The sequence below is a fragment of the Alexandromys fortis genome, unplaced genomic scaffold, assembly GCF_014885135.2.
Source record: "Alexandromys fortis isolate MF-2015 unplaced genomic scaffold, M_Fortis_MF-2015_v1.1 scaffold_172, whole genome shotgun sequence".
Lineage (NCBI taxonomy): Eukaryota > Metazoa > Chordata > Mammalia > Rodentia > Cricetidae > Alexandromys > Alexandromys fortis.
The window spans coordinates 2,345,382-2,366,892 of NW_026068061.1; the positions used below are offsets into that span (position 1 = coordinate 2,345,382).

Here is a 21,511-nt window from a genome sequence, read left to right on the forward strand (position 1 = left end):
AGTAAATATCGATGTCCTTGAGAAGTACATATTCTTTCGGCAAATAAGGACACTAAACAGTAAAAATGAGAATTAAAAATTAAGACAGGAAGAAGTGAGCATTTAAAAAAGCAGGAGATTAAAGGAGTAACTCATGGTAGATGTGTAAACTGACTGCAAACACTTGCCACGGGTGGGGCTGGCATCTAGAAAAGGAAGTCAAGAATGGAGCTGGAGAAACACTGTAAAGCTTGTTACTGGGCCTGGCCATAGGCCACACTCACATCCTGTGGCTTGTGACTCCCTGTAACTAGCTCCATGGGCATCTGGTGTCTTTTGCGTCCTTGAGTGCTGGCTCTTGCGCTCAGGCCCACCTCTCCCCACATACACATAACTAAAGTAAATTTAAAGAAGCAGCGTGTGACAATGGCAATGATGTAACACGGCTGGTGTGACAGTCTGTCACCATGACCACAGCGTGAAAGAATCCACGTTTATACACCCACACTCCTTGTCAATCATCCTTGCATTATTGGTTTCCATCTAAGAACTGTACAAAAATTAAAGAATGAGGGATGAAGGTAGGAACGATGAGTAAGCAGATTTGTTCACTTTTCAGTGTGTTAGTTCCTAGATCTTATATATATAAGTTCTGTTCCCTAAAAGTACAAGTCACTTTCTCCTGTTGTGTTTTAAAGGCTGTGTAGAGGGCTAGGGGGAGTAACATTCCCATCAGATCTAGCATAAAGTCAAGTTTTCTCTCAGTGCTAGCTATAGTGATAGCATTCACATTTGTGTGGAAACATCGTAAAAATAAAACGTTCTTGTTTAGGAGACATACTCTGAAACATGGTGCATGTTTTGATAACCACAAAACCCAGAATTTTCTGCTATGTTCCCTAGTGATAAAGATTTCAAAACCCCTGAAAAAAGTTTCATTGTCAATTGTTCATTTCTTGTTTTCTGTGTGGTTCTTTGCTGGGGTTGACAGCCTCTGATGTAGTTGACAATAGTGGCATTGAGAGAACTATGAAGTGTGTGTTTGTTAGCATCACTCCCCCACCTTTCCTTCTTGTCTGTTTTGACCTATTGGTTGTCCTTTGACTTGTAAGAAGTTTGTGAATCATTGCATGGTATGTTTCTTCTCAGTCTTGATCAAGAAAGTGTTTTCCAAATAAGTTGTATTACTGTTTAATGTAAAAATTAGCAAAAAAAATGTGTTCAACATCTAAACATAGAAATAATATATAAATAAATCAGGGAAAAGGTTTGCATCATTGGATTTCTTATGTATGCCACCAAAAACAAAGATAATAAAATCAAAAATAGGGGCGCTGGCATTAAAAGTGTTTGTGTATTGAAGGACTTTATCTATTTCTTACACAGTGAGAAATAATGTACCTAATGGGAGAAAACATATTTCAGTCCTATATTAGGTAAGGCTTGATGTTTAAAGTGTGTCAGTACCCCTATAACTCAGCAACAGCAATAGAGTTTGATTAAAATGAGAAGAGTGCACAGAGAAGATGTGCAAATGGGCATACAGTGCAAGAAGAGATGCTCAATATTACTAATTCATAGAGAAATGCAAACCAGAACCACAACTCTGTCCACTCTAGGGTGGCTGTGTCAAAAATAGCAGACAGCAGGTGTTACAGCTATGAGAAGTCATAGGAACCCTTGTACATTACTGGTGGGTACACAGGTTTCAGCATCTGTGGAAAATGGTCTAATGCTCAAAAGTCATTGTTCCTGCAGTTCTTCTTCTGGTATGTACCATATTAGATTTGGGGCCCAGAGGAAAGAGACAGGGCAGAAAGGAACAGTCTAACCTCCACACATGATTGCACTTATTAGCGTGCATGGCAAAGGGGTCAGCCTGGAGGGGTCTGCAAAGGGCACCCTTTATAGGTGTGGGGCTTTGGAGTGAGGAACTTGATGCAGCTCTGGGGGCTCTGTGCAGCTCCATGATCTTTCCTTTGTGAACTGTTTCCTTCAGGCAGGGCAGATGCTGTTTTAGCAAACATTCCTGCCTGGGCTGACCAGTGACTGTTGAACAAAGTCAGCTGTAATCTCAGAGGAATTCTGATTTTACAACTAAGGCAATCTGTCATACCCAACTAAAAGAAGAAACACAATTAAATGTTTCTTAACAAGTCAAGAATAGAAGCGATTTAATTTTTGTTAATGGGGGAGTAGGTAAACAAGATGTGGTGTGTACAAGCCATGGGGCACTATCAGCCTGAGAAGGAAGCAGATTTTATACTTCCATAGACATGCAGTGAACTGAGCCAGTCACAGAAGACATGCTGGATGATTCTACTTATGTGCTGCCCCACGCTGTCAAATTCTGACAGGAAGTGAGTAAGTGTTGCTAAGGGCTGTGGGTTTCATTGTGTCAGGATAAGAAGGCTCTAGAGATATAAGATGGTGATCTAGTACAGACAGTAAAAATATAGTTACTAAGCTATTTTTGAAATGGTAAGTTTTATAAATATATCACACCAAAAATGAGACAGGTGAACTTCTCGGAAGACCTCTCTGTCACCTACAAGATAGTCCATACAGACGTTCTTCACTGAGATTCTTCTCAGGTGATTTAGGTTTTGTCAAGTAGGCAGTTAAAGCTGACCATCATAGCTACACTGTCCTTGTTGCCCCCAGGATGTCTTTATTGTTGGTTTGATGAAACTGTCATGTACTTAGTGTTTCTTATTATTTTAAAATATTTTATTCTCTTTATTTAAAATTAAAAAGTTTTTTGGGGGGACAGGTTCTTGAGATAAATAGCCCTGGATGGCTTGAATTAGCAGCAATCCTCCTGCTTCTGCCTCCCCAGTGCCGGGATTACAGTCAGTCATAAGCATTTTTTAAAACCAAAATTTACATTTTGTTTTTACTTATTGTATGTGTTGGTGTGTGCGTGCTCTAGGATGTGTGCGTAGGTGAGTCATTCCTCTCCTTCCATCGCTGTGGGCCCTGTGGATGGAGCTCAGATGGTCAAGCTCAGTAGCAACTGCCTTTATCTGCCAAATCATTTCTGTGGCCCTGACCAGGACTCTTCTTACACTAATGTTTTAGGTTAGAATAAAAAGCAGTAGGTTTTGTCACGGCGTCACCATGCATTTGTGTCCCTGTGCATTGCTCCCATTCTTTTTCTCCCTAACTGTTTTATCCCTGCCCCCGTAGCTGATCCTTCCCTCAACTAGTTCCCCCTTCTGCTTCCCATTACCTGTATTTTGTTACCCTCCCTGTTTCCCACTGATCTCATCCTTCAAGTTTTGCGATTTACATCTGTGCATGCATGCACTTGTACACACAAGCTCACACGTGTTTATATACATGTAATTTTAAGTTTCTGCATAAGAGAGAAAACATGTTATTTGCTTTTCTGAGACTGACTTAATTCATTTAAGATTTCCAATTACATCAGTTTTCTTGAATATGTCAGTATTTCATTTTTCCTTATCGCCCCATAAAGTTCCATTTTGTACATCTGTTGATGGAAGTCTAGTCTGTTGACATTTTTTGATTTTGAGCAGTACAGACATAAACGTGACTGCACAAAGCATTTCAGCATTGTTGACTTAGAATCATTCAGATGTATCCAGTAATGGTTTAACTGGGTCATATGGTTATTCAGTTTTCAGTTTTCTTTAATTACTGTATCTGTGTGTATGTGTTTAAGTGTGCTCATGCACGGGTGGGTACTTGTGAACTTGTTATTACACCAAGGAGTTGGTTCTCTCCTACCTTGTATGTCCTGGTGATTGAACGCAGGTTGTCAGCCTTATCAGCAGATGCATTCGCCTGGTCATCAGTGGCTCTATTCTCAGGTTTTTGAGGAAGATCCATGGCAAATTAGGCAGGCAGTGGTGGCACATGCCTTTAATTCCAGCACTTGGGAGGCAGAGCAGGTGAATCTCTGTGAGTTCGAGGCCAGCCTGGTCTACAAGAGCTAGTTCCAGAACAGACACCAAAACTACAGAGAAACCTTGTCTCGAAAAAACAAAAAACAAAACAAAACCCCAACAGATTGGTTGTACAAATTTACATTTCTGTCAGCAGTGAGTAGGGGCTCTTTGTTTCCCACCCCCTTGCCAGCATTTGTTATTTGTTTCCTTGATTTTATCATTTTGAGTTTGATGAGAAAGGATCCTTAAATTTTAATTAGCATATCTTCAATGACTAAGAATGTTAAACACTCACTTACAGGTGCCTGTTGGCTATTTGTATTTTTCTTCTTTTGAGAATTGTTCATTAAGTTTATTGGTTCATGTATTGATTGGGTCATTTGATTTTACTGGTGTTTCATTTTTCAGCTTTTTATCATATTTATCAATCCCTTGTCTGGTGTATAGTTGGCAGGGATGTTTTTCCCATTCTGTAGTCTGTTTCTTTAGTCTAATGAGTATTTCCTCCGCTATTGGACTCCTGTTCAGAAGTCCTTGTCTCATGCTTATATCTTGATGAAAAGTTTTTCAGGTCTTCAGTGTTTCATCCATTTTGAATTGAGTTTTCAGAGAGAGAGAGAGAGAGAGAGAGAGAGAGAGAGAGAGAGAGAGAGAGAGAAAGAGAGAGAGAAAACAGATCTGATTTTGTTTTTCTACACGTGGAAATACAGTTTTCCCAGCACTATTCATTGAAGAGGTGGTCATTTCTCCGATTTATGTTTTTGACAGCTGTAGCTGTGTGGGCTTATTTTTGGGTCCTCTATTCTGTTCCAATAATTGTATGTCAATTTTTGTGCCAGTACCATCCTGGTTATATTATGATGGCTTAGTATAATTTAAAGATTATTTAATTGATTTTGGCCTTTTAACCTTTTCCCCCTTTTCTATTATGAATGGAATTTCTCCCTTATTTCATTCTTGCCAAGTTTGCTATTAGAATATAAAAAAAAAAATAATTTTTTTTTTTTTTTTTTTTTTTTTGGTGTGTGTGTCCTGTTACTTTGCGGAAAATGTTCTTTAGGTTTAAGCATTTTCTGGTGGAGTCTTAAAGGTTTTTAAGTATAGGATCATGTTGCCTACAAGTAAGCATCGTTTCCCTTTTTCATTTCCTATCTGTATCCCCTTTTTAAAATCTTGTATTGCTCTAGTCATGACTTCTAGCCGTGTAGTGACTAAATGAAGCGAGTGGGCACCTTTGTCATTCTAGATTCAGAAGAAATGTTCTGTTTTCCCCATTTAGAATGTCCCAGGCTATGGGTATGTCATGCATAACTTACTATATTGCATTTTTTCCCTTTTGTTCCTCATTTCTTCTGGGATTTTGTCATGAAGTAATGCCGGACTTGTGGGAAGCCTCGTCTGTAGTGATTGAGATGATAATGTGGTTTTTGCCCTCAGTCTGTTTATGAGCTGAATTATACTTATTGATTCACATATGTTGAACTGAACTTTATGGCAAATGTCATCTTAATGTGTTCTTGAATTTGACCCATTAGATTTTTTTGTGTATGTATGCATGTATTCCTTGTGTGGTGTGGTGTTTGTGAGTTTACGTGTGGAGTCTAGCACTTGATAGCTCTGTCTTCCTCTATTGTTCTCTGCCTTCTTTCTTTATTTACTGTTTTTGAGTCAGGATCTCACACTGACCTTGGTGCTCATTAATTGGCTAGACAGGTGACAAGTGAGCCCTGTAATCTGTCTGCCCCTCCCCACACTGTTGATTTCAGATGTGTGCTGCCACACAGACATTGTGTGGGTGGCGATATACTCTCTCTGTAGGAGTATACAAACTGAAAGCACAGTATGCCAATATAAAGTACATGGTCATGGAGAAGTCTTCCGTTATTCAGGTAAAGCTTTCATACTCAGATCGATGATACTGAATTAGAATCATGAGATCAGGTTGTGGAAGATCTTGGTATTTGAAAGGAACAGCTTCCTTTAACAGCCATTTAGTAGCCTCCAGGTTCCCTTGAAGATCATGCTCAGTTTTTAGAAATGGTACAAGTAACCCCCCCTTTTTTTTTTTAAAATGTCATTATCTTTTCTTCTTCCTCCTGTAAGACTGGGATAGGGACTGTGGGGTAAGGGTGGTTGGATGCTGAGGGGTGAGAACCTCATTATGTTGTTGTTCAGGCTGGTCTCTGTTGTGGTCCAGCCTCAATGGGGGTCACACATTCCAGGGTAGGGGGTGTGTGGATTAGAAAAATTAGGTAGGAGGAACAGAGATGAAAGAAATACAGAGACATAGGATAGAACTGGGAGGACTATCTGGTAAATACTGAATAGACCTGTGTTTATTTTCCGTTGCCTTTATACCCCAATCCACAAAGGGGGGGGGGGGAAGAAGGCAAAAGGCTGCCTTAATATGACACAAAGTAAAAAGAAAACAAGGATTTGTTTCCATGCTTGACATTTCAAGCCACCATTTCCTGAGTTAATCATTCAGGTGTTTTAGGCAGGATGTGCAGTGACCACACCTTAGACCAAATATCCTGTGGGCAGCCACTCCCTGGGTCAAACCTCCTGTCTTATCCTTGAAGGAGTAGAAATAGGCTTGAATTCTCTGACTTTTGATCAAGGTGGAGTGGATCCACCTCTGTGGGCCATCTTAATATCCAAAACATTAAGTGACCACACCCTAGGTCAGGGTGTCTTATTTGTAGCCACTCCTGTCAGTACTTTCTAGAGCTCTGGTAAGCTCCAGCTCTCTGACCTTCAGTCAAGGTGGCCCTCACAGGTCTGCAGTCCCTAGCTCAAGTGGTCATCTCACAGCAGCTTCCTAAGTAGCTGGGGCTACAGGTTTATGTCCTTGTACCTTTCTTGGAAAAGGTTTATAGCAAACATAAGAGTCATTTCCTTTTAAATGCTTTCCGTAGTGAAGAATCATATACAGCTGAATGTTGTCTAGTACCATGATGTATTTCTCTTCACACAGTAGGCTAAGTGCTAGGGGGAGCTATTAAAGAATTAAAACTTTTCCCTTTAGAAGGCTTCTTGATGAAGCAAAGTCACTTTAAACTAAAATGTAGAAACTTTCATGCTTTCTTGAGAATGTATTGATCACAAAAGTCTTAGTGTTACTAATGTTGAGATGAAAACCATGACCACAAACAACTTGGAGGAAAGGGCTTATTTAGCTTACACTTCCATATCACTATTCATCATTGGAGGAAGTCAGGACAGGAACTCAAGCTAGGCAGAAACATGGAGACAGGAACCGATGCAGAGGCCACAGAGGGGTGCTGCTTACTGGCTTGCTTCCCATGACTTGGACTTGTTCATGTCATAAGTGCCTCGTTGAATGTTATAATAGATGGAGATACAAAAGAAATAAAGAGACATTGGATAGTACCAGGAAGGCAACTCAGTGAATACTGAATCTGTTTGCATTTATTTTCCATACACTTACATACCCCAGTACAGAAAGGGGGAAAGAAGACAAAAGACTGCTTTAACATGACACAACCAGAGTAGTTACTTGCTTCGATACTTGAGACATTAAGCCAGTATTTCCTGAGTTAAGCATTTTGATGTTTTGGGCAAGATATGCAGCGAATACACCTTAGACCAAGTATCCTGTAGGCAGCCACTCTCCGTGTCAAATCTTTTATTTTAAAATGAAGGAGCTGGAGTAGGCTTGAATTCTCTGACCTGCGGTCAGGGTGGAGCAGATCCACCTCTCTGGGCCGTCTTACTGTCCTGTCCTAGAAACCAAGTAACCACACCCTAGGTCAAGATATCTTGTTTGTAGCCACACCTGTTGTCAACAACTTTGAAAAAGTAAAAATAAGCTCAAACTCTCTGACCTTTAGTAAAGGTGGAACAGACTCACACCTGTGGGTCCCCACATGTTCAGCCTGCTTTTTATGGAACCCACAATGGGCTGGACTATCTCACATCAATTACTAATTTGAAAAATGCCTTAGAGGCTTATGCATAGCTCAATCTTATGCTCTTAGAGGGGTATTGTCTCAGTTGGGATTCCGTTCTCTCAGATGACTTTAGCTTGTGTCAAGTTGTAAACTAGTCAGCACAACGAGCCTTCTTCATAGAAACTGCATATATTCACACACACACACACAAAGTTAACACTTGCTTCAGTTTGTAGTTTTCCTTCAAATTCTTCTTCTTTTTTTTTTAACAAAAGCCTCACAGCATTTATTGTCACCTGTTAATAACACAAGGGTCATCAAATGAGGTGAAGGTAAATAAATGTTTTAGAAGCACCATCTCATCTCCGTTCAGATTGTTTTCTTGACTTCGGTTTATGAATCTGTGCCACATTGTCTAATGTGAGGGTCATATGCTCATCAAGGCCAGTAGTCTGTTGGCACACTCACTTGCTCTCACAGCCACATCTTCGTCTGAGATAGACTGCCTGGACCATCACTGTCTGCACCCTTGACCCCAGCCATTGCACACCGTGGCATCCATATTGACCATATCAATCTGTGTGCTGCCTAGTGTCTGAATAACACACCGGTAAAACTACTTTATCTTAAGAAGTAATTTTAACAAAGTTATACACTTACATTTTTTATTGTAGTCCAATTCTCAATATAAAATTTACTTCAGATATACAGTGCAGTGATTTTAATATATTTATAAAATTGTGAAACAAACACCAAAATCTAGTTTAGAACATTTTTCTAATCTTCCTCCCTGTCCCTGTGAGCAGTCACTCTCTGCTTCCACCTGCCCCCTTGTCTTCACCAAACCTTTTTGTCATAGGCTCTGTCAACACCCAGTCAACTCTAACACATTTTCATCACCAGTGTTAATGGATTTGTAAAATAGTGTTTCAGAAACTACGTACAGGTGTTTTGCTTTCAGTGTGTGAGTCAGATTCAGACTTTGGATCTGTCTCATTCCCCACCAAGAACACTCATTCAGTGTCATCAATGTTGATTCTCTGTAACTTGTTGGTATTTATTGAAGCAGTTCACTATAAAGTCTATTGCCTTTGCTAATCGTGTTCTCATTTTTTTCCCATGAAAAGTATACTATACAACTGGTTGAGACTGGCCAATAAAAATGTTATCCACTGTTGAATCTTCAGCCCTATCCTGGAATTTTGATTTGTTATAAGATAGATTGGAGAGTGATTTAGAGAACCAAATGATCTGGGAGAAGCAAACACCAATTGCCTTTTATTATTTTTATTTTTAATAGCAAAGGAGATAGTTTATGAAGGGAAAGATACTGGGGTTCTAGAGGTAAGCCATGATGTCACTGTGGCCTGGTTCCAAGAGTGCAAGGGAGAGAAGGGGTCATTTTTGGTTATAGATAGGGTAAATAAAATGATAGGTTATTAGGAAATCAATGCAAAAAAATTGAATGCCCCTTACCAAAAGTCCTTGGTATGGGAAGTCATTGTATTTCTGTAAATTATACCAGTTGGATGTTTCTAATTTAAAAAATCATAAATGTGAAATTTTACAAAATCTGGAATTTTTAAATTTCTAGATCAGAGAGAGTCAACTAGTTTTTCTCCCTTTAATGTCAATACAACATAAGGTATCTTCCACTTTCAATCCCAGCACTTGGGAGGCAGAGGTATGTGGATCACTGTGTTTTCAAGGCCAGCTTGAACTACATACTAAGTTGTAAGTCAACTGTTGTTATTGTGAGAACTTGTCTCAAAAAGAAAGAAAAAAATAAGGAGGGAAAAGGTAAAAGAAAGTACATATGTGGTCGTGGTGGTATACATCTTTAGGTCCCTGTGAGTCCTGGTCACCTGGTCTTAGAAGGGATTTCTAAGCCATCCAGGGCCATCCAGTGAAGCCTATCTCAAATTTCGAGTTTATTTTTAGTGAATGTATATGAATTTTTGTATTGAACAAAAGATACAATTTGAAATGTAGAAAAACTTCAAATTTTAAAGAAAAGTTGTCTGTTTTCTTTTTATCGTATTTTGATTGAAATCTTGTTTCTCCAAAAACTGTGTTGGTGAACAAAGCTCTGTGGGGGAAACATTTGTTTTGTGCTTAAAATGCAGAGCATAGAATGTCTGGGAGTGTGCTACTATTTAAAACTAGCCCCCTTCCCCAGTACTGTGGGATTCAACACACCCTTGTGCTTGCTAGGCAAATGTTCACCACTGAAGTGCCTCCCTGTCTCTCTCTCTCTCTCTCTCTCTCTCTCTCTCTCTCTCTCTCTCTCTCTCTCTCTCTCTGTGTGTGTGTGTGTGTGTATCCTTGCTCATTATGTAGACCTAGCTGACCTTGAAGTCATAGATATCAGCTTGCCTCTGCCAACTTAGTGCTGGGAGTAAAGGTGTGCACTACTATGCCTGGCTTCAAAATATTTCTTAGTTTTATTAGCACATTTATAATTAACCTTAGCACACTTGTAATTAAATAGATATGTGGGAAATGATTTCTTCTAGGGGTGAAAGCACCAGCATTTCCAGTTATTCTTTCTTTATGTCCTAGGTGATTTACGAGATGCTGCTCTCCATAGGGATGCTCATGCTGTCTGCCACACAAGTCTACACCATCTTGACTGTGCAGCTCTTTGCATTCCTGAACCTGCTGCCTGTAGAAGCAGACATTCTAGCAGTAAGTGTAATACAATTTATTTATGTCTAAAAATATCACTTAATGCTTTAAAAAAAGCCATGAATGGTGGCTCTTATAATGTGTTTATAAACAAACATGCTGAACTACATAGAGTTACTTGAAAATTACTTGAAAATTGAGTGAGTCTTATTTTCTTTTGTTTGCTTAATATCCAGCATAAATTTCTTGTACATTTAAGTGCCTTATAAATGATGTGTTTGTTTCTGAGACTATGAGCCCATACCTTGTGTTTTATGTAGAACCTTTTGTTTTGTTTTGTTTTTGAGACAGGGTTTCTCTGTGTAGCTTTGGAGTCTGTCCTGGAACTCTCTCTGTAGACCAGGCTGGCCTTGAACTCACAGAGATCTGCCTTGAACTCAGAAAGTGTTGGGAATAAAGGCGTGCTATCACCAACCAGCTCTTATGTAGAATCTTATTGGTTTTTTTACTACCTGGTATCTTTTTTTTTAAATTTATTTATTTATTTATTAAAGATTTCTGTCTCTTCCCCACCGCCGCCTCCCCTTTCCCTCCCCCTCCCCCAACCAAGTCCCCCTCCCTCGTCAGCCCAAAAAGCAATCAGGGTTCTCTGCCCTGTGGGAAGTCCAAGGACCACCCACCTCCATCCAGGTCTCTACACAGTGGTTTCAGGACAGCCAGGATTATGATAGCAAGAACAGCCTCAAAAAAAAAAACCAGGTGAGTTACTACCTGGTATCTTTTATTTCCTTTTTTTTTTTGTTTTGAGGCTGTTCTTGCTATCATAATCCTGGCTGTCCTGAAACCACTGTGTAGACTAGGTGACCTAGAGATCCACCTGCCTCGGCCTCCTGAGTGCTGGGATTACTGGAGTGTACCACCTCACCTGGTCTCTTTCTTTCCCTCTTTTCCTTTCTCCCTCCCTTCTACACCCCTTTCTGCCCTTCTCCCTTGCCTTCCTTCCCCCTTCCCTCCTTTCCTTCTTTTCTTTCTTAGCAAACATCATGCTGTTGTGACTGTAGCAGCGTTAAACATGGATGTGCCACTGCATGTTATGTTGTTAATTACGGTTGAATGACATCATTTTAGTTGATCCCAATTTGCCTTTGATTTCATTGTTTGTATTTGTCAGAGAGGATTTGTTACCTGATGGTCAGCAGGGTGAGTGTCAGAATCACATAGTAAGAAGTGGCAGGGATGGATAGATTATATGTAATGGTAGTCTAGAGCTTTGGTAATAGCATTACAAGGTGAGTTAAATTCTTGTGCATGTGGTAAGATGACCTTGAGCAAATTACTTAACTGCTCAGTCCACAGTTACCTGACAGTGAAAGTAGAAGTATAGTTGTACCTTGTGATTTAAGAGCCAGGGCTCTGACTCCTGCTCCTTCCAATGGTGTAAGTTGTTTTAGTAGTCTGTGTTCATCATGCAGAATGAGGGTGATAGTAATAATTTATATTATACGGTTGTAAATGAATGAATACCTGTCTTCCAAGCCCTGAAGGATGTTACAAGTACTGTTCAAGAGAGAGGTTTTAGTTCCAAAAATTTAGTCATTAAAGCAATCAAAGAACACTTATTTGTGGCTTCTTCCATTTCCTCATTTTTAAAGCATAAGTTTTAAAGTGCTGTCTTTAAACACTTGTATTTTCCCTTGCTCTTTCTGCACTATTCTAAATCAATTTCTTCATTTTACATTGGTGTCTTTGGGATGGGTTAAATGACCTCCTAAGATTCAATGCTGAGTTGAGTAACTAAAATAACGATACTTTAGGAGATTAAATGTGAATTGTCTTAGTTGATTTGAAAACACTTTGTGTCGAAAGTATTTTATAAATTGCTCTGAAAGTGTGAACTACTGTTGCAATAGGAAGTCAGTGTAGAGCAGTTACCTGTGGCTCACAGGTACGATTTTGGGCTGGGTACCCAAGTCAACAGAATGAATGATTGTTTAGTGAGAAGCAAAGGGAAAGCTAGGTGTATGCAGACATTCAGGCACTGGGTCACCCCAGTCTGTGCTCTCTGCTGTGTTAGCCTGAGCTCTTGTTTGCTGCCTGCATCAGCTTTCATTGTGACAGGAGCTAAGGGTGAGGCCAAGAGACTCTCGGCAGCTGGACGCTGTCCTGATTGAACGGTGCTTATTCTGTAGGGGAGAGAGACACGTCTGTGCCTTGGCATAGCTATGAGGGTAATGTTCTCACCTGCAGCACTTCTTATCTCATGCCTCTGGCAGATGATGCTGGAAGAGCAGGATTGTCCAGTAGGTGATGGATTCAGGGCAGCACACCTGTCCCCCTGGATATGTGACCTCTATGATTTGTGACTCCCAAGGCTTACTTGATGTTTACATCTTTTAAAAAGGCCTTATTTATTTTTATTTTATATGTATTTGTGAATGCCTGCATGTATGTATATGTGCTGCATAGTACGCATGGAGGCCAGAAGGAGGTGTCAGTCTTCTTAAACTAGAGTTAGAGGTGATTTTAAGCTACTGTGTGGATGTTGCTAGGGTAGGAATCTGGGTCCTCTGAAAGTGCTCTTAGCCCCTGAAGACTTTTCTGCCTTGTGATTACTATCAAGTAACTCCCTTACTTTGTAAATATGTTTTCTATTTATAACTTACAGCTTATGAACAACTGTCTTAAATTCTGCTATAGCATAGATTTCATCTGCGTTACAAAAGTTACTTGTTATTCTTTTGTGTTTTTCTATTATTCTTTTTTCTCTTGTTTTCTATATAGTAGATTAATCATTTTAAATGATACAGCAGACTTATCTCACAGTTATGTCGGTACTGCTATCATCTATAAGCTTTTTTGTGGTGTTGGAAGTGGAACTCAGGGCTTCATGCATGCTAGGCAAGGCCCTACCACTGAGCTATGTCCCTAGTCTTCTTGTTATCTCCTAAAGCACACTCTCTTTTATTATAGTAGAAGACTCAATACTGTAGCACAAGAACCCATATCTGTATGGAAAGTGGAAATTGTTTGACTAACTTGGGCTATTGAGATGGTTAAAGTGCTTACTTCACAAGTCTGAGACCTGAATTCAATCCCTGAAACCCACATCAAAGTGGACATGAAGAACCATCTCGACAAAATTATCTTCTGACCTCCATATGTGCTCTGCTGAATTTGGTCCTTAAGTCATTGGTTATCAAGTGGTTGTGACCCATTGTGGGGCAAATGACCCTTTCATAGGCGTTGCCGAAGACCATCAGAAACACAGATATTTATATTGTGTTTATAACAGCATCAAAATTACAGTTATAAAGTAGCAACAAAAATGACTTTATGGTTGGGGGGGTCACCACAACACAAGAAACCGTTTTAAAGTGTCATAGCATCAGGAAGGTGGAGAACCGTTGTCTTAAGTGTTCTTTTATGTAAAAATTGACAGCACATCAGAGTTTGAGTTGATGTTACTTTTGCTGGGAGGAAATGTCATCTTTCGTAGCTTTCACCAGAAATCCTGTAAATTTCTTCTATTAAATCAGACCCTTAAAATACAGAGAAAATGAAAGGGAACTCGTCTGCTGGAATTATATATCTAGAAAGTTTGTTGCTGGGGAATTATCTTTACCCAGAAAACAGTAGATGTGTAACGTTACAGAATTATTGTTCGTGTTTGATAGTACATGAAGTCAGAATCAAATTTAAGTGGTTTATGTAAATTATTTTTATTCTTGCTATCTTAATTGATGCTGTTTCTATTTTGTGATATGTTGCACTAGTAAATCAGAGTTACAGAAATGATAATTTATGTGATTTAATAAACTTTAAACTGTAATATGTAAATTGATTTTAACTTGATTCTTTTAATTTTATATTTAGTATAATTTTGAAAATGCATCTCAGACATTTGAGGATCTTCCAGCAAGATTTGGCTATAGGCTACCAGCTGAAGGCTTAAAGGTGAGAAAATACTAACATAGAAGATTTATAACATAGACTTAATAAGGTGCTTTTAATGGTCATTTACTGAGTGAAAACATTTCTTAGTATTTATTATCATAAAAACTGAAATACTCATTTGAGAAGATGAAGTTATTCAAGCCATTGTGTGCTATGTATGCATTTTTATACAGGTATGTATACATGTTTATGTAAATACTAGTATATACAATAAAGCTATATTTAACACTAATAGAAACTTACTGCTTGAACCCTGCCCCCATAATTTTTTCTCTATCAAGTTTTCTTGCTGATAGGGAAAGATCTTCGTTATTACTTTTAATGATTTCTTGGTTTTGCAATATCATGAAATGCTATGGATATTGAACATTTTAACTTTTTGAATTGTATATTTAGATCTTTTAGCCTAGTACTAACATTTGCTCCCGTGATTTTTTTTTTCTTTTTCTTTTATTGTTTTTGTTCTTTTTGAGAGGGAATCTCACTATGTAGCCTTGGCTGGCCTAAAGCTTGCTGTATAGAATAGGCTGGTCTCGAACTCATAGAGATTCTCCTGCCTCTGCCTCCTGAGTGTTGGGGTTAAAGACATGCATTACTGGTCCTTGCTTAATCAATGTTTTCATCCTGCTGAATTTATCTCTATAGGGTATGTCTTGAAATGTAAAATTGCTTTCTTTGTGACATAGCATGTTTTAAATTTTGTTATAGATTTCAGGTTGCTTTATAGAAAGTTAAGGGCAGTTTAAAATTCCATCATTTTATTTGAGACCATCCTTTTTCCTATGCTATCTTCAGTATTAGATATAAAATATTCACTAATTTGTCAGAAGTATCTAATAAGATTAAATATCTTGGATTTTCTGCTTGTATAACTCACACATGCACATATTCACATGCATACACAGACACATTAAGAGAGTTAGTTGACTATAAATACTCTATGCCCATTTAAAAACTAATGCATTTTTCTTTTTTGCCAGAGTTTATTACATATTGGAAGTATCAATTGTTTTTTACATATGCTTCAGGATATTTTTTTCTTGAGTTTAAGTAATTTCTCTTGAGTTTAAGTAATTGTTTCAGTGATTTTATTAGGTGGTTAAAAATTAGTGTATTTTCCCATTTTCTCTGGCATAATAGTTAGAAATTCCTTCCTCATTCCAAGATAGTGTGCTCTTAACTACTGTGCCCTGGGAGACCAGAGGTGTTGAATCTCCCTGGAGCTGGAGTTGCAGGTGGTTGTAAGCCACTTGGTTTAGGGTTTAGGAATTGAACTTGGGTCCTCTGCAAGAGCAGTGTGTGCACTTAGCCACTGAGATATCCCTCTACCCTCTTCTATATTTTTTTCTCTGTGTAGCCCTAGCAGTCCTGGAACTCTCTTGGTAGGTAAGGCCAGTCTGGAACTCAGAGATCCACCTGCCTCTGCCTCCTAAGTGTGGAGATTAAAGGTATGTACCACTATGCCCAGCTCCTTCTATAATTTTAAAATGATTTCTTGTGCTTTTAGCATAGAATTCTTGTGTGCCCATAATATATAGATTTTTGTGGTGTCCTAATGATTTTACATGTTCTGTTCACGTGCCTTTAAAATGTTATCATATTTTTTTCCTGAATATTCAACTCCTTTATCTTGTCTTCAGGCCCCAATGTTGTGTCATTCACACGTTTCTATTGGTGAGGCTTTCCACTCATCTCAGCTTTTTTTTTTTGTTTTTTGTTTTTTGTTTTTCGAGACAGGGTTTCTCTGTGGTTTTGGAGCCTGTCCTGGAACTAGCTCTTATAGACCAGGCTGGTCTCGAACTCACAGAGATCCTCCTGCCTCTGCCTCCCGAGTGCTGGGATTAAAGGCGTGCGCCACCACCGCCTGGCTCATCTCAGCTTTTTATTTGACTTACTGAGTTTGTCATTTCTAGCTTCATTTCATTGTGTTTTCTTAAGTTTTTCTGTCTTCTTATTGAAATCTGTTTCTGTGTCCTGAGTTGAGATCTTGATTTCATTAATCTGGTTATGACTTGGATTCATTCAGCAGTTTACTCTTATGCATTTAAAGTTCATCCTGAATGTTTCTCATGGCCTCTTTGAATTCCTCAAGCACAGCACTCAGGAGGCAGAGGCAGGTTGGTCTCTGAGTTTGAGGCCAGCCTGGTCTACAGAGTGAGTTCCAGGACAGCCAGGGCTACACAGAGAAACTCTGTCTTGAAAAACAAAAACAACAACAAAAAAGAAATTAATGTATTTGTACATATGTCTATATATACTCAGGAGAGTACTGATATAGAAAACTATTTTATTTATGATGTAATGTGTGCCTTTTTCTTGTTTGTTAATGTAAAAAGTAAAAACTAACCTAAAAATTCCTTGGCTTAGAAATGTCATTGTTGGGAAATAGTACCAACATGTTAGGAGTGGCTGTCTGTGGTGTAATTGTCTCATGTGCAATCCTAAATATGTTAACATTCTGAAAGGCTGGACCTGTTAAAAATGAAATGGTTATGAACACAGATCTACTTTAAAAGCTCTGGGATGGCTTCCAGAAGCACATGCAGAATAGTGTAAAGCACAGGAGACTAATGGACGCCGTCTGTGGGATAAGCTAATTGACCTCTTGATTGAAACAGAAATAATTTACTACTGATGCTTTTTCAGGGCTTTTTGATTAACTCGAAACCAGAGAATGCTTGTGAACCTATAGTGCCTCCACCACTAAAAGACAATTCATCCAGCACTTTCATCGTTTTGATTAGAAGACTTGATTGTAATTTTGATATAAAGGTAATATTTTTCTTTTGATATTATTATTATTATCTTTTGTTATCTAATTTAAATTCTTTCTCTTTCAGGAAAGATTTAAGTCAGTGTATGAAATTATTCAGAGTAAAATAAAAAATGGAGCCAGCTAAAGGAAATTAAAATTAAAAAAACTTTGAAGAGAAGATTAGGAAGAAATGTTACTTAAGTCTCATTTGTTACAAAATGAACTATAAACATTTAGTGGCCAATGGGGAAAGTAAAAAGTAAAAAGGAGGCTTTGTTTTAGCTTTAACTTTTACAGTGCAGACAAAATGTTTACCCTTTGTCTCGATCAACACTTATATTGCGATGTTGTAGTAATAGTCTGTCCCTGAAATTGGGCTTCGTCTCCCTGCAGTTGGGCAAAGCTGACATTTCAGGTAGTAAAGCAGAGCTCCCCACAGAACTTTTCTCACTTTTGTATTTATAATAATAATAAATAGTAATAACATTTTCCCCCTTACATTTCACCATATAGACAGTCTCAATGGATAAAATTTTAGTTGGTTGTACATGTGCACATGTTTTTTAATTTTATGAGTTTTTCTTCAAAGATATGCTTAATGGCTCTTGGTGATTTCCTGATATTATCTGCTTTGTAGTTGTGTTAAATACAGGGGTGTCACTTTAGGGGAAGAAGTGATATAATCAACACCTGAAAATAGATTACATCCATTTGAATCCCAAATCCCTGCCAGTGCCTTGAATGTCAGATGCAGGCAATAGGTGTCTGCAGTTGGTGTTGCATGGTTTTTCCCATTTTAGGTAAATATAATAATCATAAAGACAGCAAAAATGAGAGTTTTAAAGAAATTTAGTTATTGGCAAAGGATATTGATTTAGTGACTTGATATCAGTTATAAAATTTGCTACTGGTTTCAAAAGGCAGTTTTAGTTACATTAGGGTGTAATGTAGAAAATACAGGTTGTTACTAATAGTAATAATTACAGACCACCTGTCACAGTAATTTAAGGAAGGGTAAAGTCATCTTAGTTACTGGAGAAGCAAGTGTAATTTCACCTTGAGGAGAATTTCTGATGATTAGGTATCAGCCTTCGATTAAAAATCACTGTAATTCTCTGAGCTTCCAGATTGATTATTATATACAGCTTTTTGTTACATTCAGCATCTCATGATTTACCTTTTTCTGAATTTTATATAAATATATTTCAAGTAGTCAATAGCAGTCCATTTATGTCTACTTGTAATTTTGTATGAATGCATTAGCTTAAGCAAATGTTAGGAAACTAGCTTATTTTCACGTTCTTCAAACACAGGATACTCAGATTACTGTGATGTGCCATAATAAATGGTGTTTAGGCAAGAGGAAAACGTGACCTAAGAGAAAGATGACTTATGTCACCTAACTATCAACGAGAGTCAAACATCCTGTTAAAGCTGCTTACAGGGATGGGTCCAATATTCCTTAGGGGACAACTTGTAGGAGTTAGTTCTCTCCAGCACCATGTGGGTTCTAAAGGTTTGGCTCCTTGTCAGACCTGGCAGCAAGCACCGCCCCTTAAGATGAGGTCTTACTGTACAGCCACGCTGGCCTGACATTGGCTGTGCAGTCCAGACTGCTCTTGGGCCCTCAGTGACCCACCACCTGCTTTCACCTTTATCTTGTCTTGAAATGTCTTGTGAAAAGAAACATTGTTTTTCAGGTTGGGGAAAACCACAACAAGGCATTGTCTGCTTCTTTTTTGAGATAGTGTCTCATTATATAGCTTTGGCCAGCCTGGAGCTCACAGAGATCTGCTTGCCTCTGCCTTTTGAGAGCTGGAATTAATGGCATGTGCCACCATAGCTGGTCCTTTTGTACTTCTTTTTGTGGATAAAGAATATTTTTTGTTCAATAGTAATATTTCCCACCTTCTTGATTGATGCTATCCTAAAAGTCTATGTTTTTTTTTCTTTCTAAATTTGGCTTCTTAGCATTAGAGCTTATATTTTATGTAGATCTAGGTATTAAGCCTTAAATATGAGAAGGCTAAAAGGACATGTGTGCTCGAGATTTATTACTGGGTGGCACTAAGAACCAACATTCTAATTGTAATTGTTCTATCCAAGTTATTTGTTCTTTATCAAGGACAAGGTAAATCCTTGTCATCTGAGATGGTCCTATTGGGCAGCTAGCAAATACAGATAGATATCTTTCGGCTGTGATAACGTACTTCTGGAAACCATGTGTTCAGTGATGAGCATGTTGGAATGCTACCTCTGCTGTGTTAGGTTGAGAAATATTAATATTGGTTGGAATATGAATTCTTTCAGCACATGAAAAGTGATATAAAATATCAGCTCAGAATAGAGATTTCATTTTCGTGTGCATTTTAATATGTACCGTATCCTAAGGGATGCCATTTTTAGACTTGCAATCCTAACTTGAATGTTGAGGCAGCTTTCTCACTAGAGTCACTAATTTGAGCTGTTGAAAAATTGCTTAATTCTAAATGTCAGGTTGTAAAAAAGCTTTGTGTAGTGTGTGTGTGTTGTGTGTATATGTGGTATGGTGTATATGGTGTGTATGGTGTGTGGTGGTAAAGAAATATTGATTTAGGCTAACTTTTTGTTCACACCAATGAAATAGACCTGAGCAGTTGCAAATTCAAAAATGTTTTTAATCTTTAATTTAGTATCAGTTATTATCTCCCAATATTTTTGGCCTCTGAGCCACATTCTGACTTTAAAGTATGGTATTGGGACATAGCATATGATTTTCACTTTTTAAAGTTGAAAGTACCCCAGTGTCTCTTTTCTGGCTTTCTCAAAATGAATAAATAGGTTTTAGTACAGCAAAGAAGCTTCACCAGTCTTACTGAAAACATGCTCTAGAGAAATAAATTCAGTTTATCTCTGACTCTTCAAACCATGTGTAGTGGGGATGTCACTTAGCAGCAGACTGAGTCCCACCCAAATCATGACCGCAAGTGAGGGACCATGCGTCAGACAGCCTTTCTTGGGGCTTTCACACACTTTTAGTTTTAGTTTTTTGTTTTTTCCATACAGGGTTTCCCTGTGTAGCCCTGACTGTCCTAGAACTCACTCTGTAGACCAGGCTGGCTTCAAACTCAGAGGTCCACCTGCCCCTGCCAAGTGCTGGGATTAAAGGCGTGCGACACCACCTGCCAATTTTTTTTCCTTTTCTTTCTAGAAGAATAGTTTTTTTAAGTTTAGTTCTTCCTTTCTCTTCTGCAGAAGAGAGTGTGCGGGTGGAAGGAGTCATGATGACTTAGCAATCTGCCCGCAGTGAGGGCTGAGGCAAGCAGGCTGACATTCAACACTTACTGAAGAGGGCAGGTCTGTGTGTTCACCACGACCCGTGACTAACTGCAGAAGTTCAGGGCATGTTTGGTTGACAAAGCTTGGAAACATCAATATACGTGAGGAATATTTTTGTCTACAATGACTGAAAAAAACTTGCTCTGGGTGGAGCAAAATCACATATCAAAGGGGATTTTATCTTCCTGACTTGTATCCTATAGAATAAGCACTGGATAAATAGTTATCTTAGCTGCAGTTTAAGCAACTGTGTGGTGGATATTCTCCTAGAATTAAAATATGTACAAATAATCAGGATTATTCCTTCCTCATGAAACTTAAAGTCTCATATTCACGGTCCTGCAGACCAGCTGCAGCTCTGCACCTGTAGTGTCCAGCTTCTCAGGAGGACTGGTTAAGATTAGGAGTGTGACACCAAATAGGACAACATAGTGGCCTCTCATCTTACACAAAACAGAAATCCCCAGGAAAGTCAATAGCAGGGTAATAATAGTTTTGTAAAAAGAATGTGGCCATGTTTTTTTCAGTTCCTATCTTGTGGAACTGAAAATTGAGAAGTATTGGAGTTCTTTGAAGGTCTGATAGAATACTTTGCATTTGGTCCTGGTTCTTTTTCCCCTGTATTTAGTTGGGAGATTTTAATTACTACTTGTTTTTCACTAGAGGTTGAGAACCTGTTTACATTTCTTATTTCATCTTGATTTAACTTAGGCAGGTTGTATATATCAAAAACTCCATCTATGTCTTTTAGGTTTTCCAGTTTGGGGGAATATAGATTTTTAAACTATGTCCTTATAATTTTGTGAGTTTCCTTGATGTCTGTTGTGGTGTCTCTGTTCCCATATATAATTTTAATTGGGATCCTCTCTTCCTTTCTCCTGGTTTATTTGGCTAAAGGTTTACCAGTCTTGTTGATATTTCTTAGAGAACCAGCTCTTTTTTTCATTGGATCTTTTTTAAAAATTTGTTTCTATTTCATTAGTTTCTGCCCTGAATTTGATTATTTCTTCCTGTTTATTCTTTGAGTGTTATTTTGTCCTCGTCCCCCC

General features: G+C 38.4%; 1 protein-coding gene across 2 annotated transcripts in view; it reads left to right on the plus strand.

Moving 5' to 3' along the window:
* Window positions 1–21,511, plus strand: part of Rnf13 (ring finger protein 13) — a 76,684-nt gene that overhangs the window by 16,290 nt on the left and 38,883 nt on the right. For both annotated transcript variants that reach the window (XM_050120222.1, XM_050120223.1), the window contains 3 exons: window positions 10,370–10,495; window positions 14,309–14,389; window positions 17,036–17,161. In XM_050120222.1, coding sequence (XP_049976179.1) covers window positions 10,382–10,495; window positions 14,309–14,389; window positions 17,036–17,161 — 321 coding nt within the window. In that variant the 5' untranslated portion in view covers window positions 10,370–10,381. The remainder of the gene's footprint in view (window positions 1–10,369; window positions 10,496–14,308; window positions 14,390–17,035; window positions 17,162–21,511) is intronic.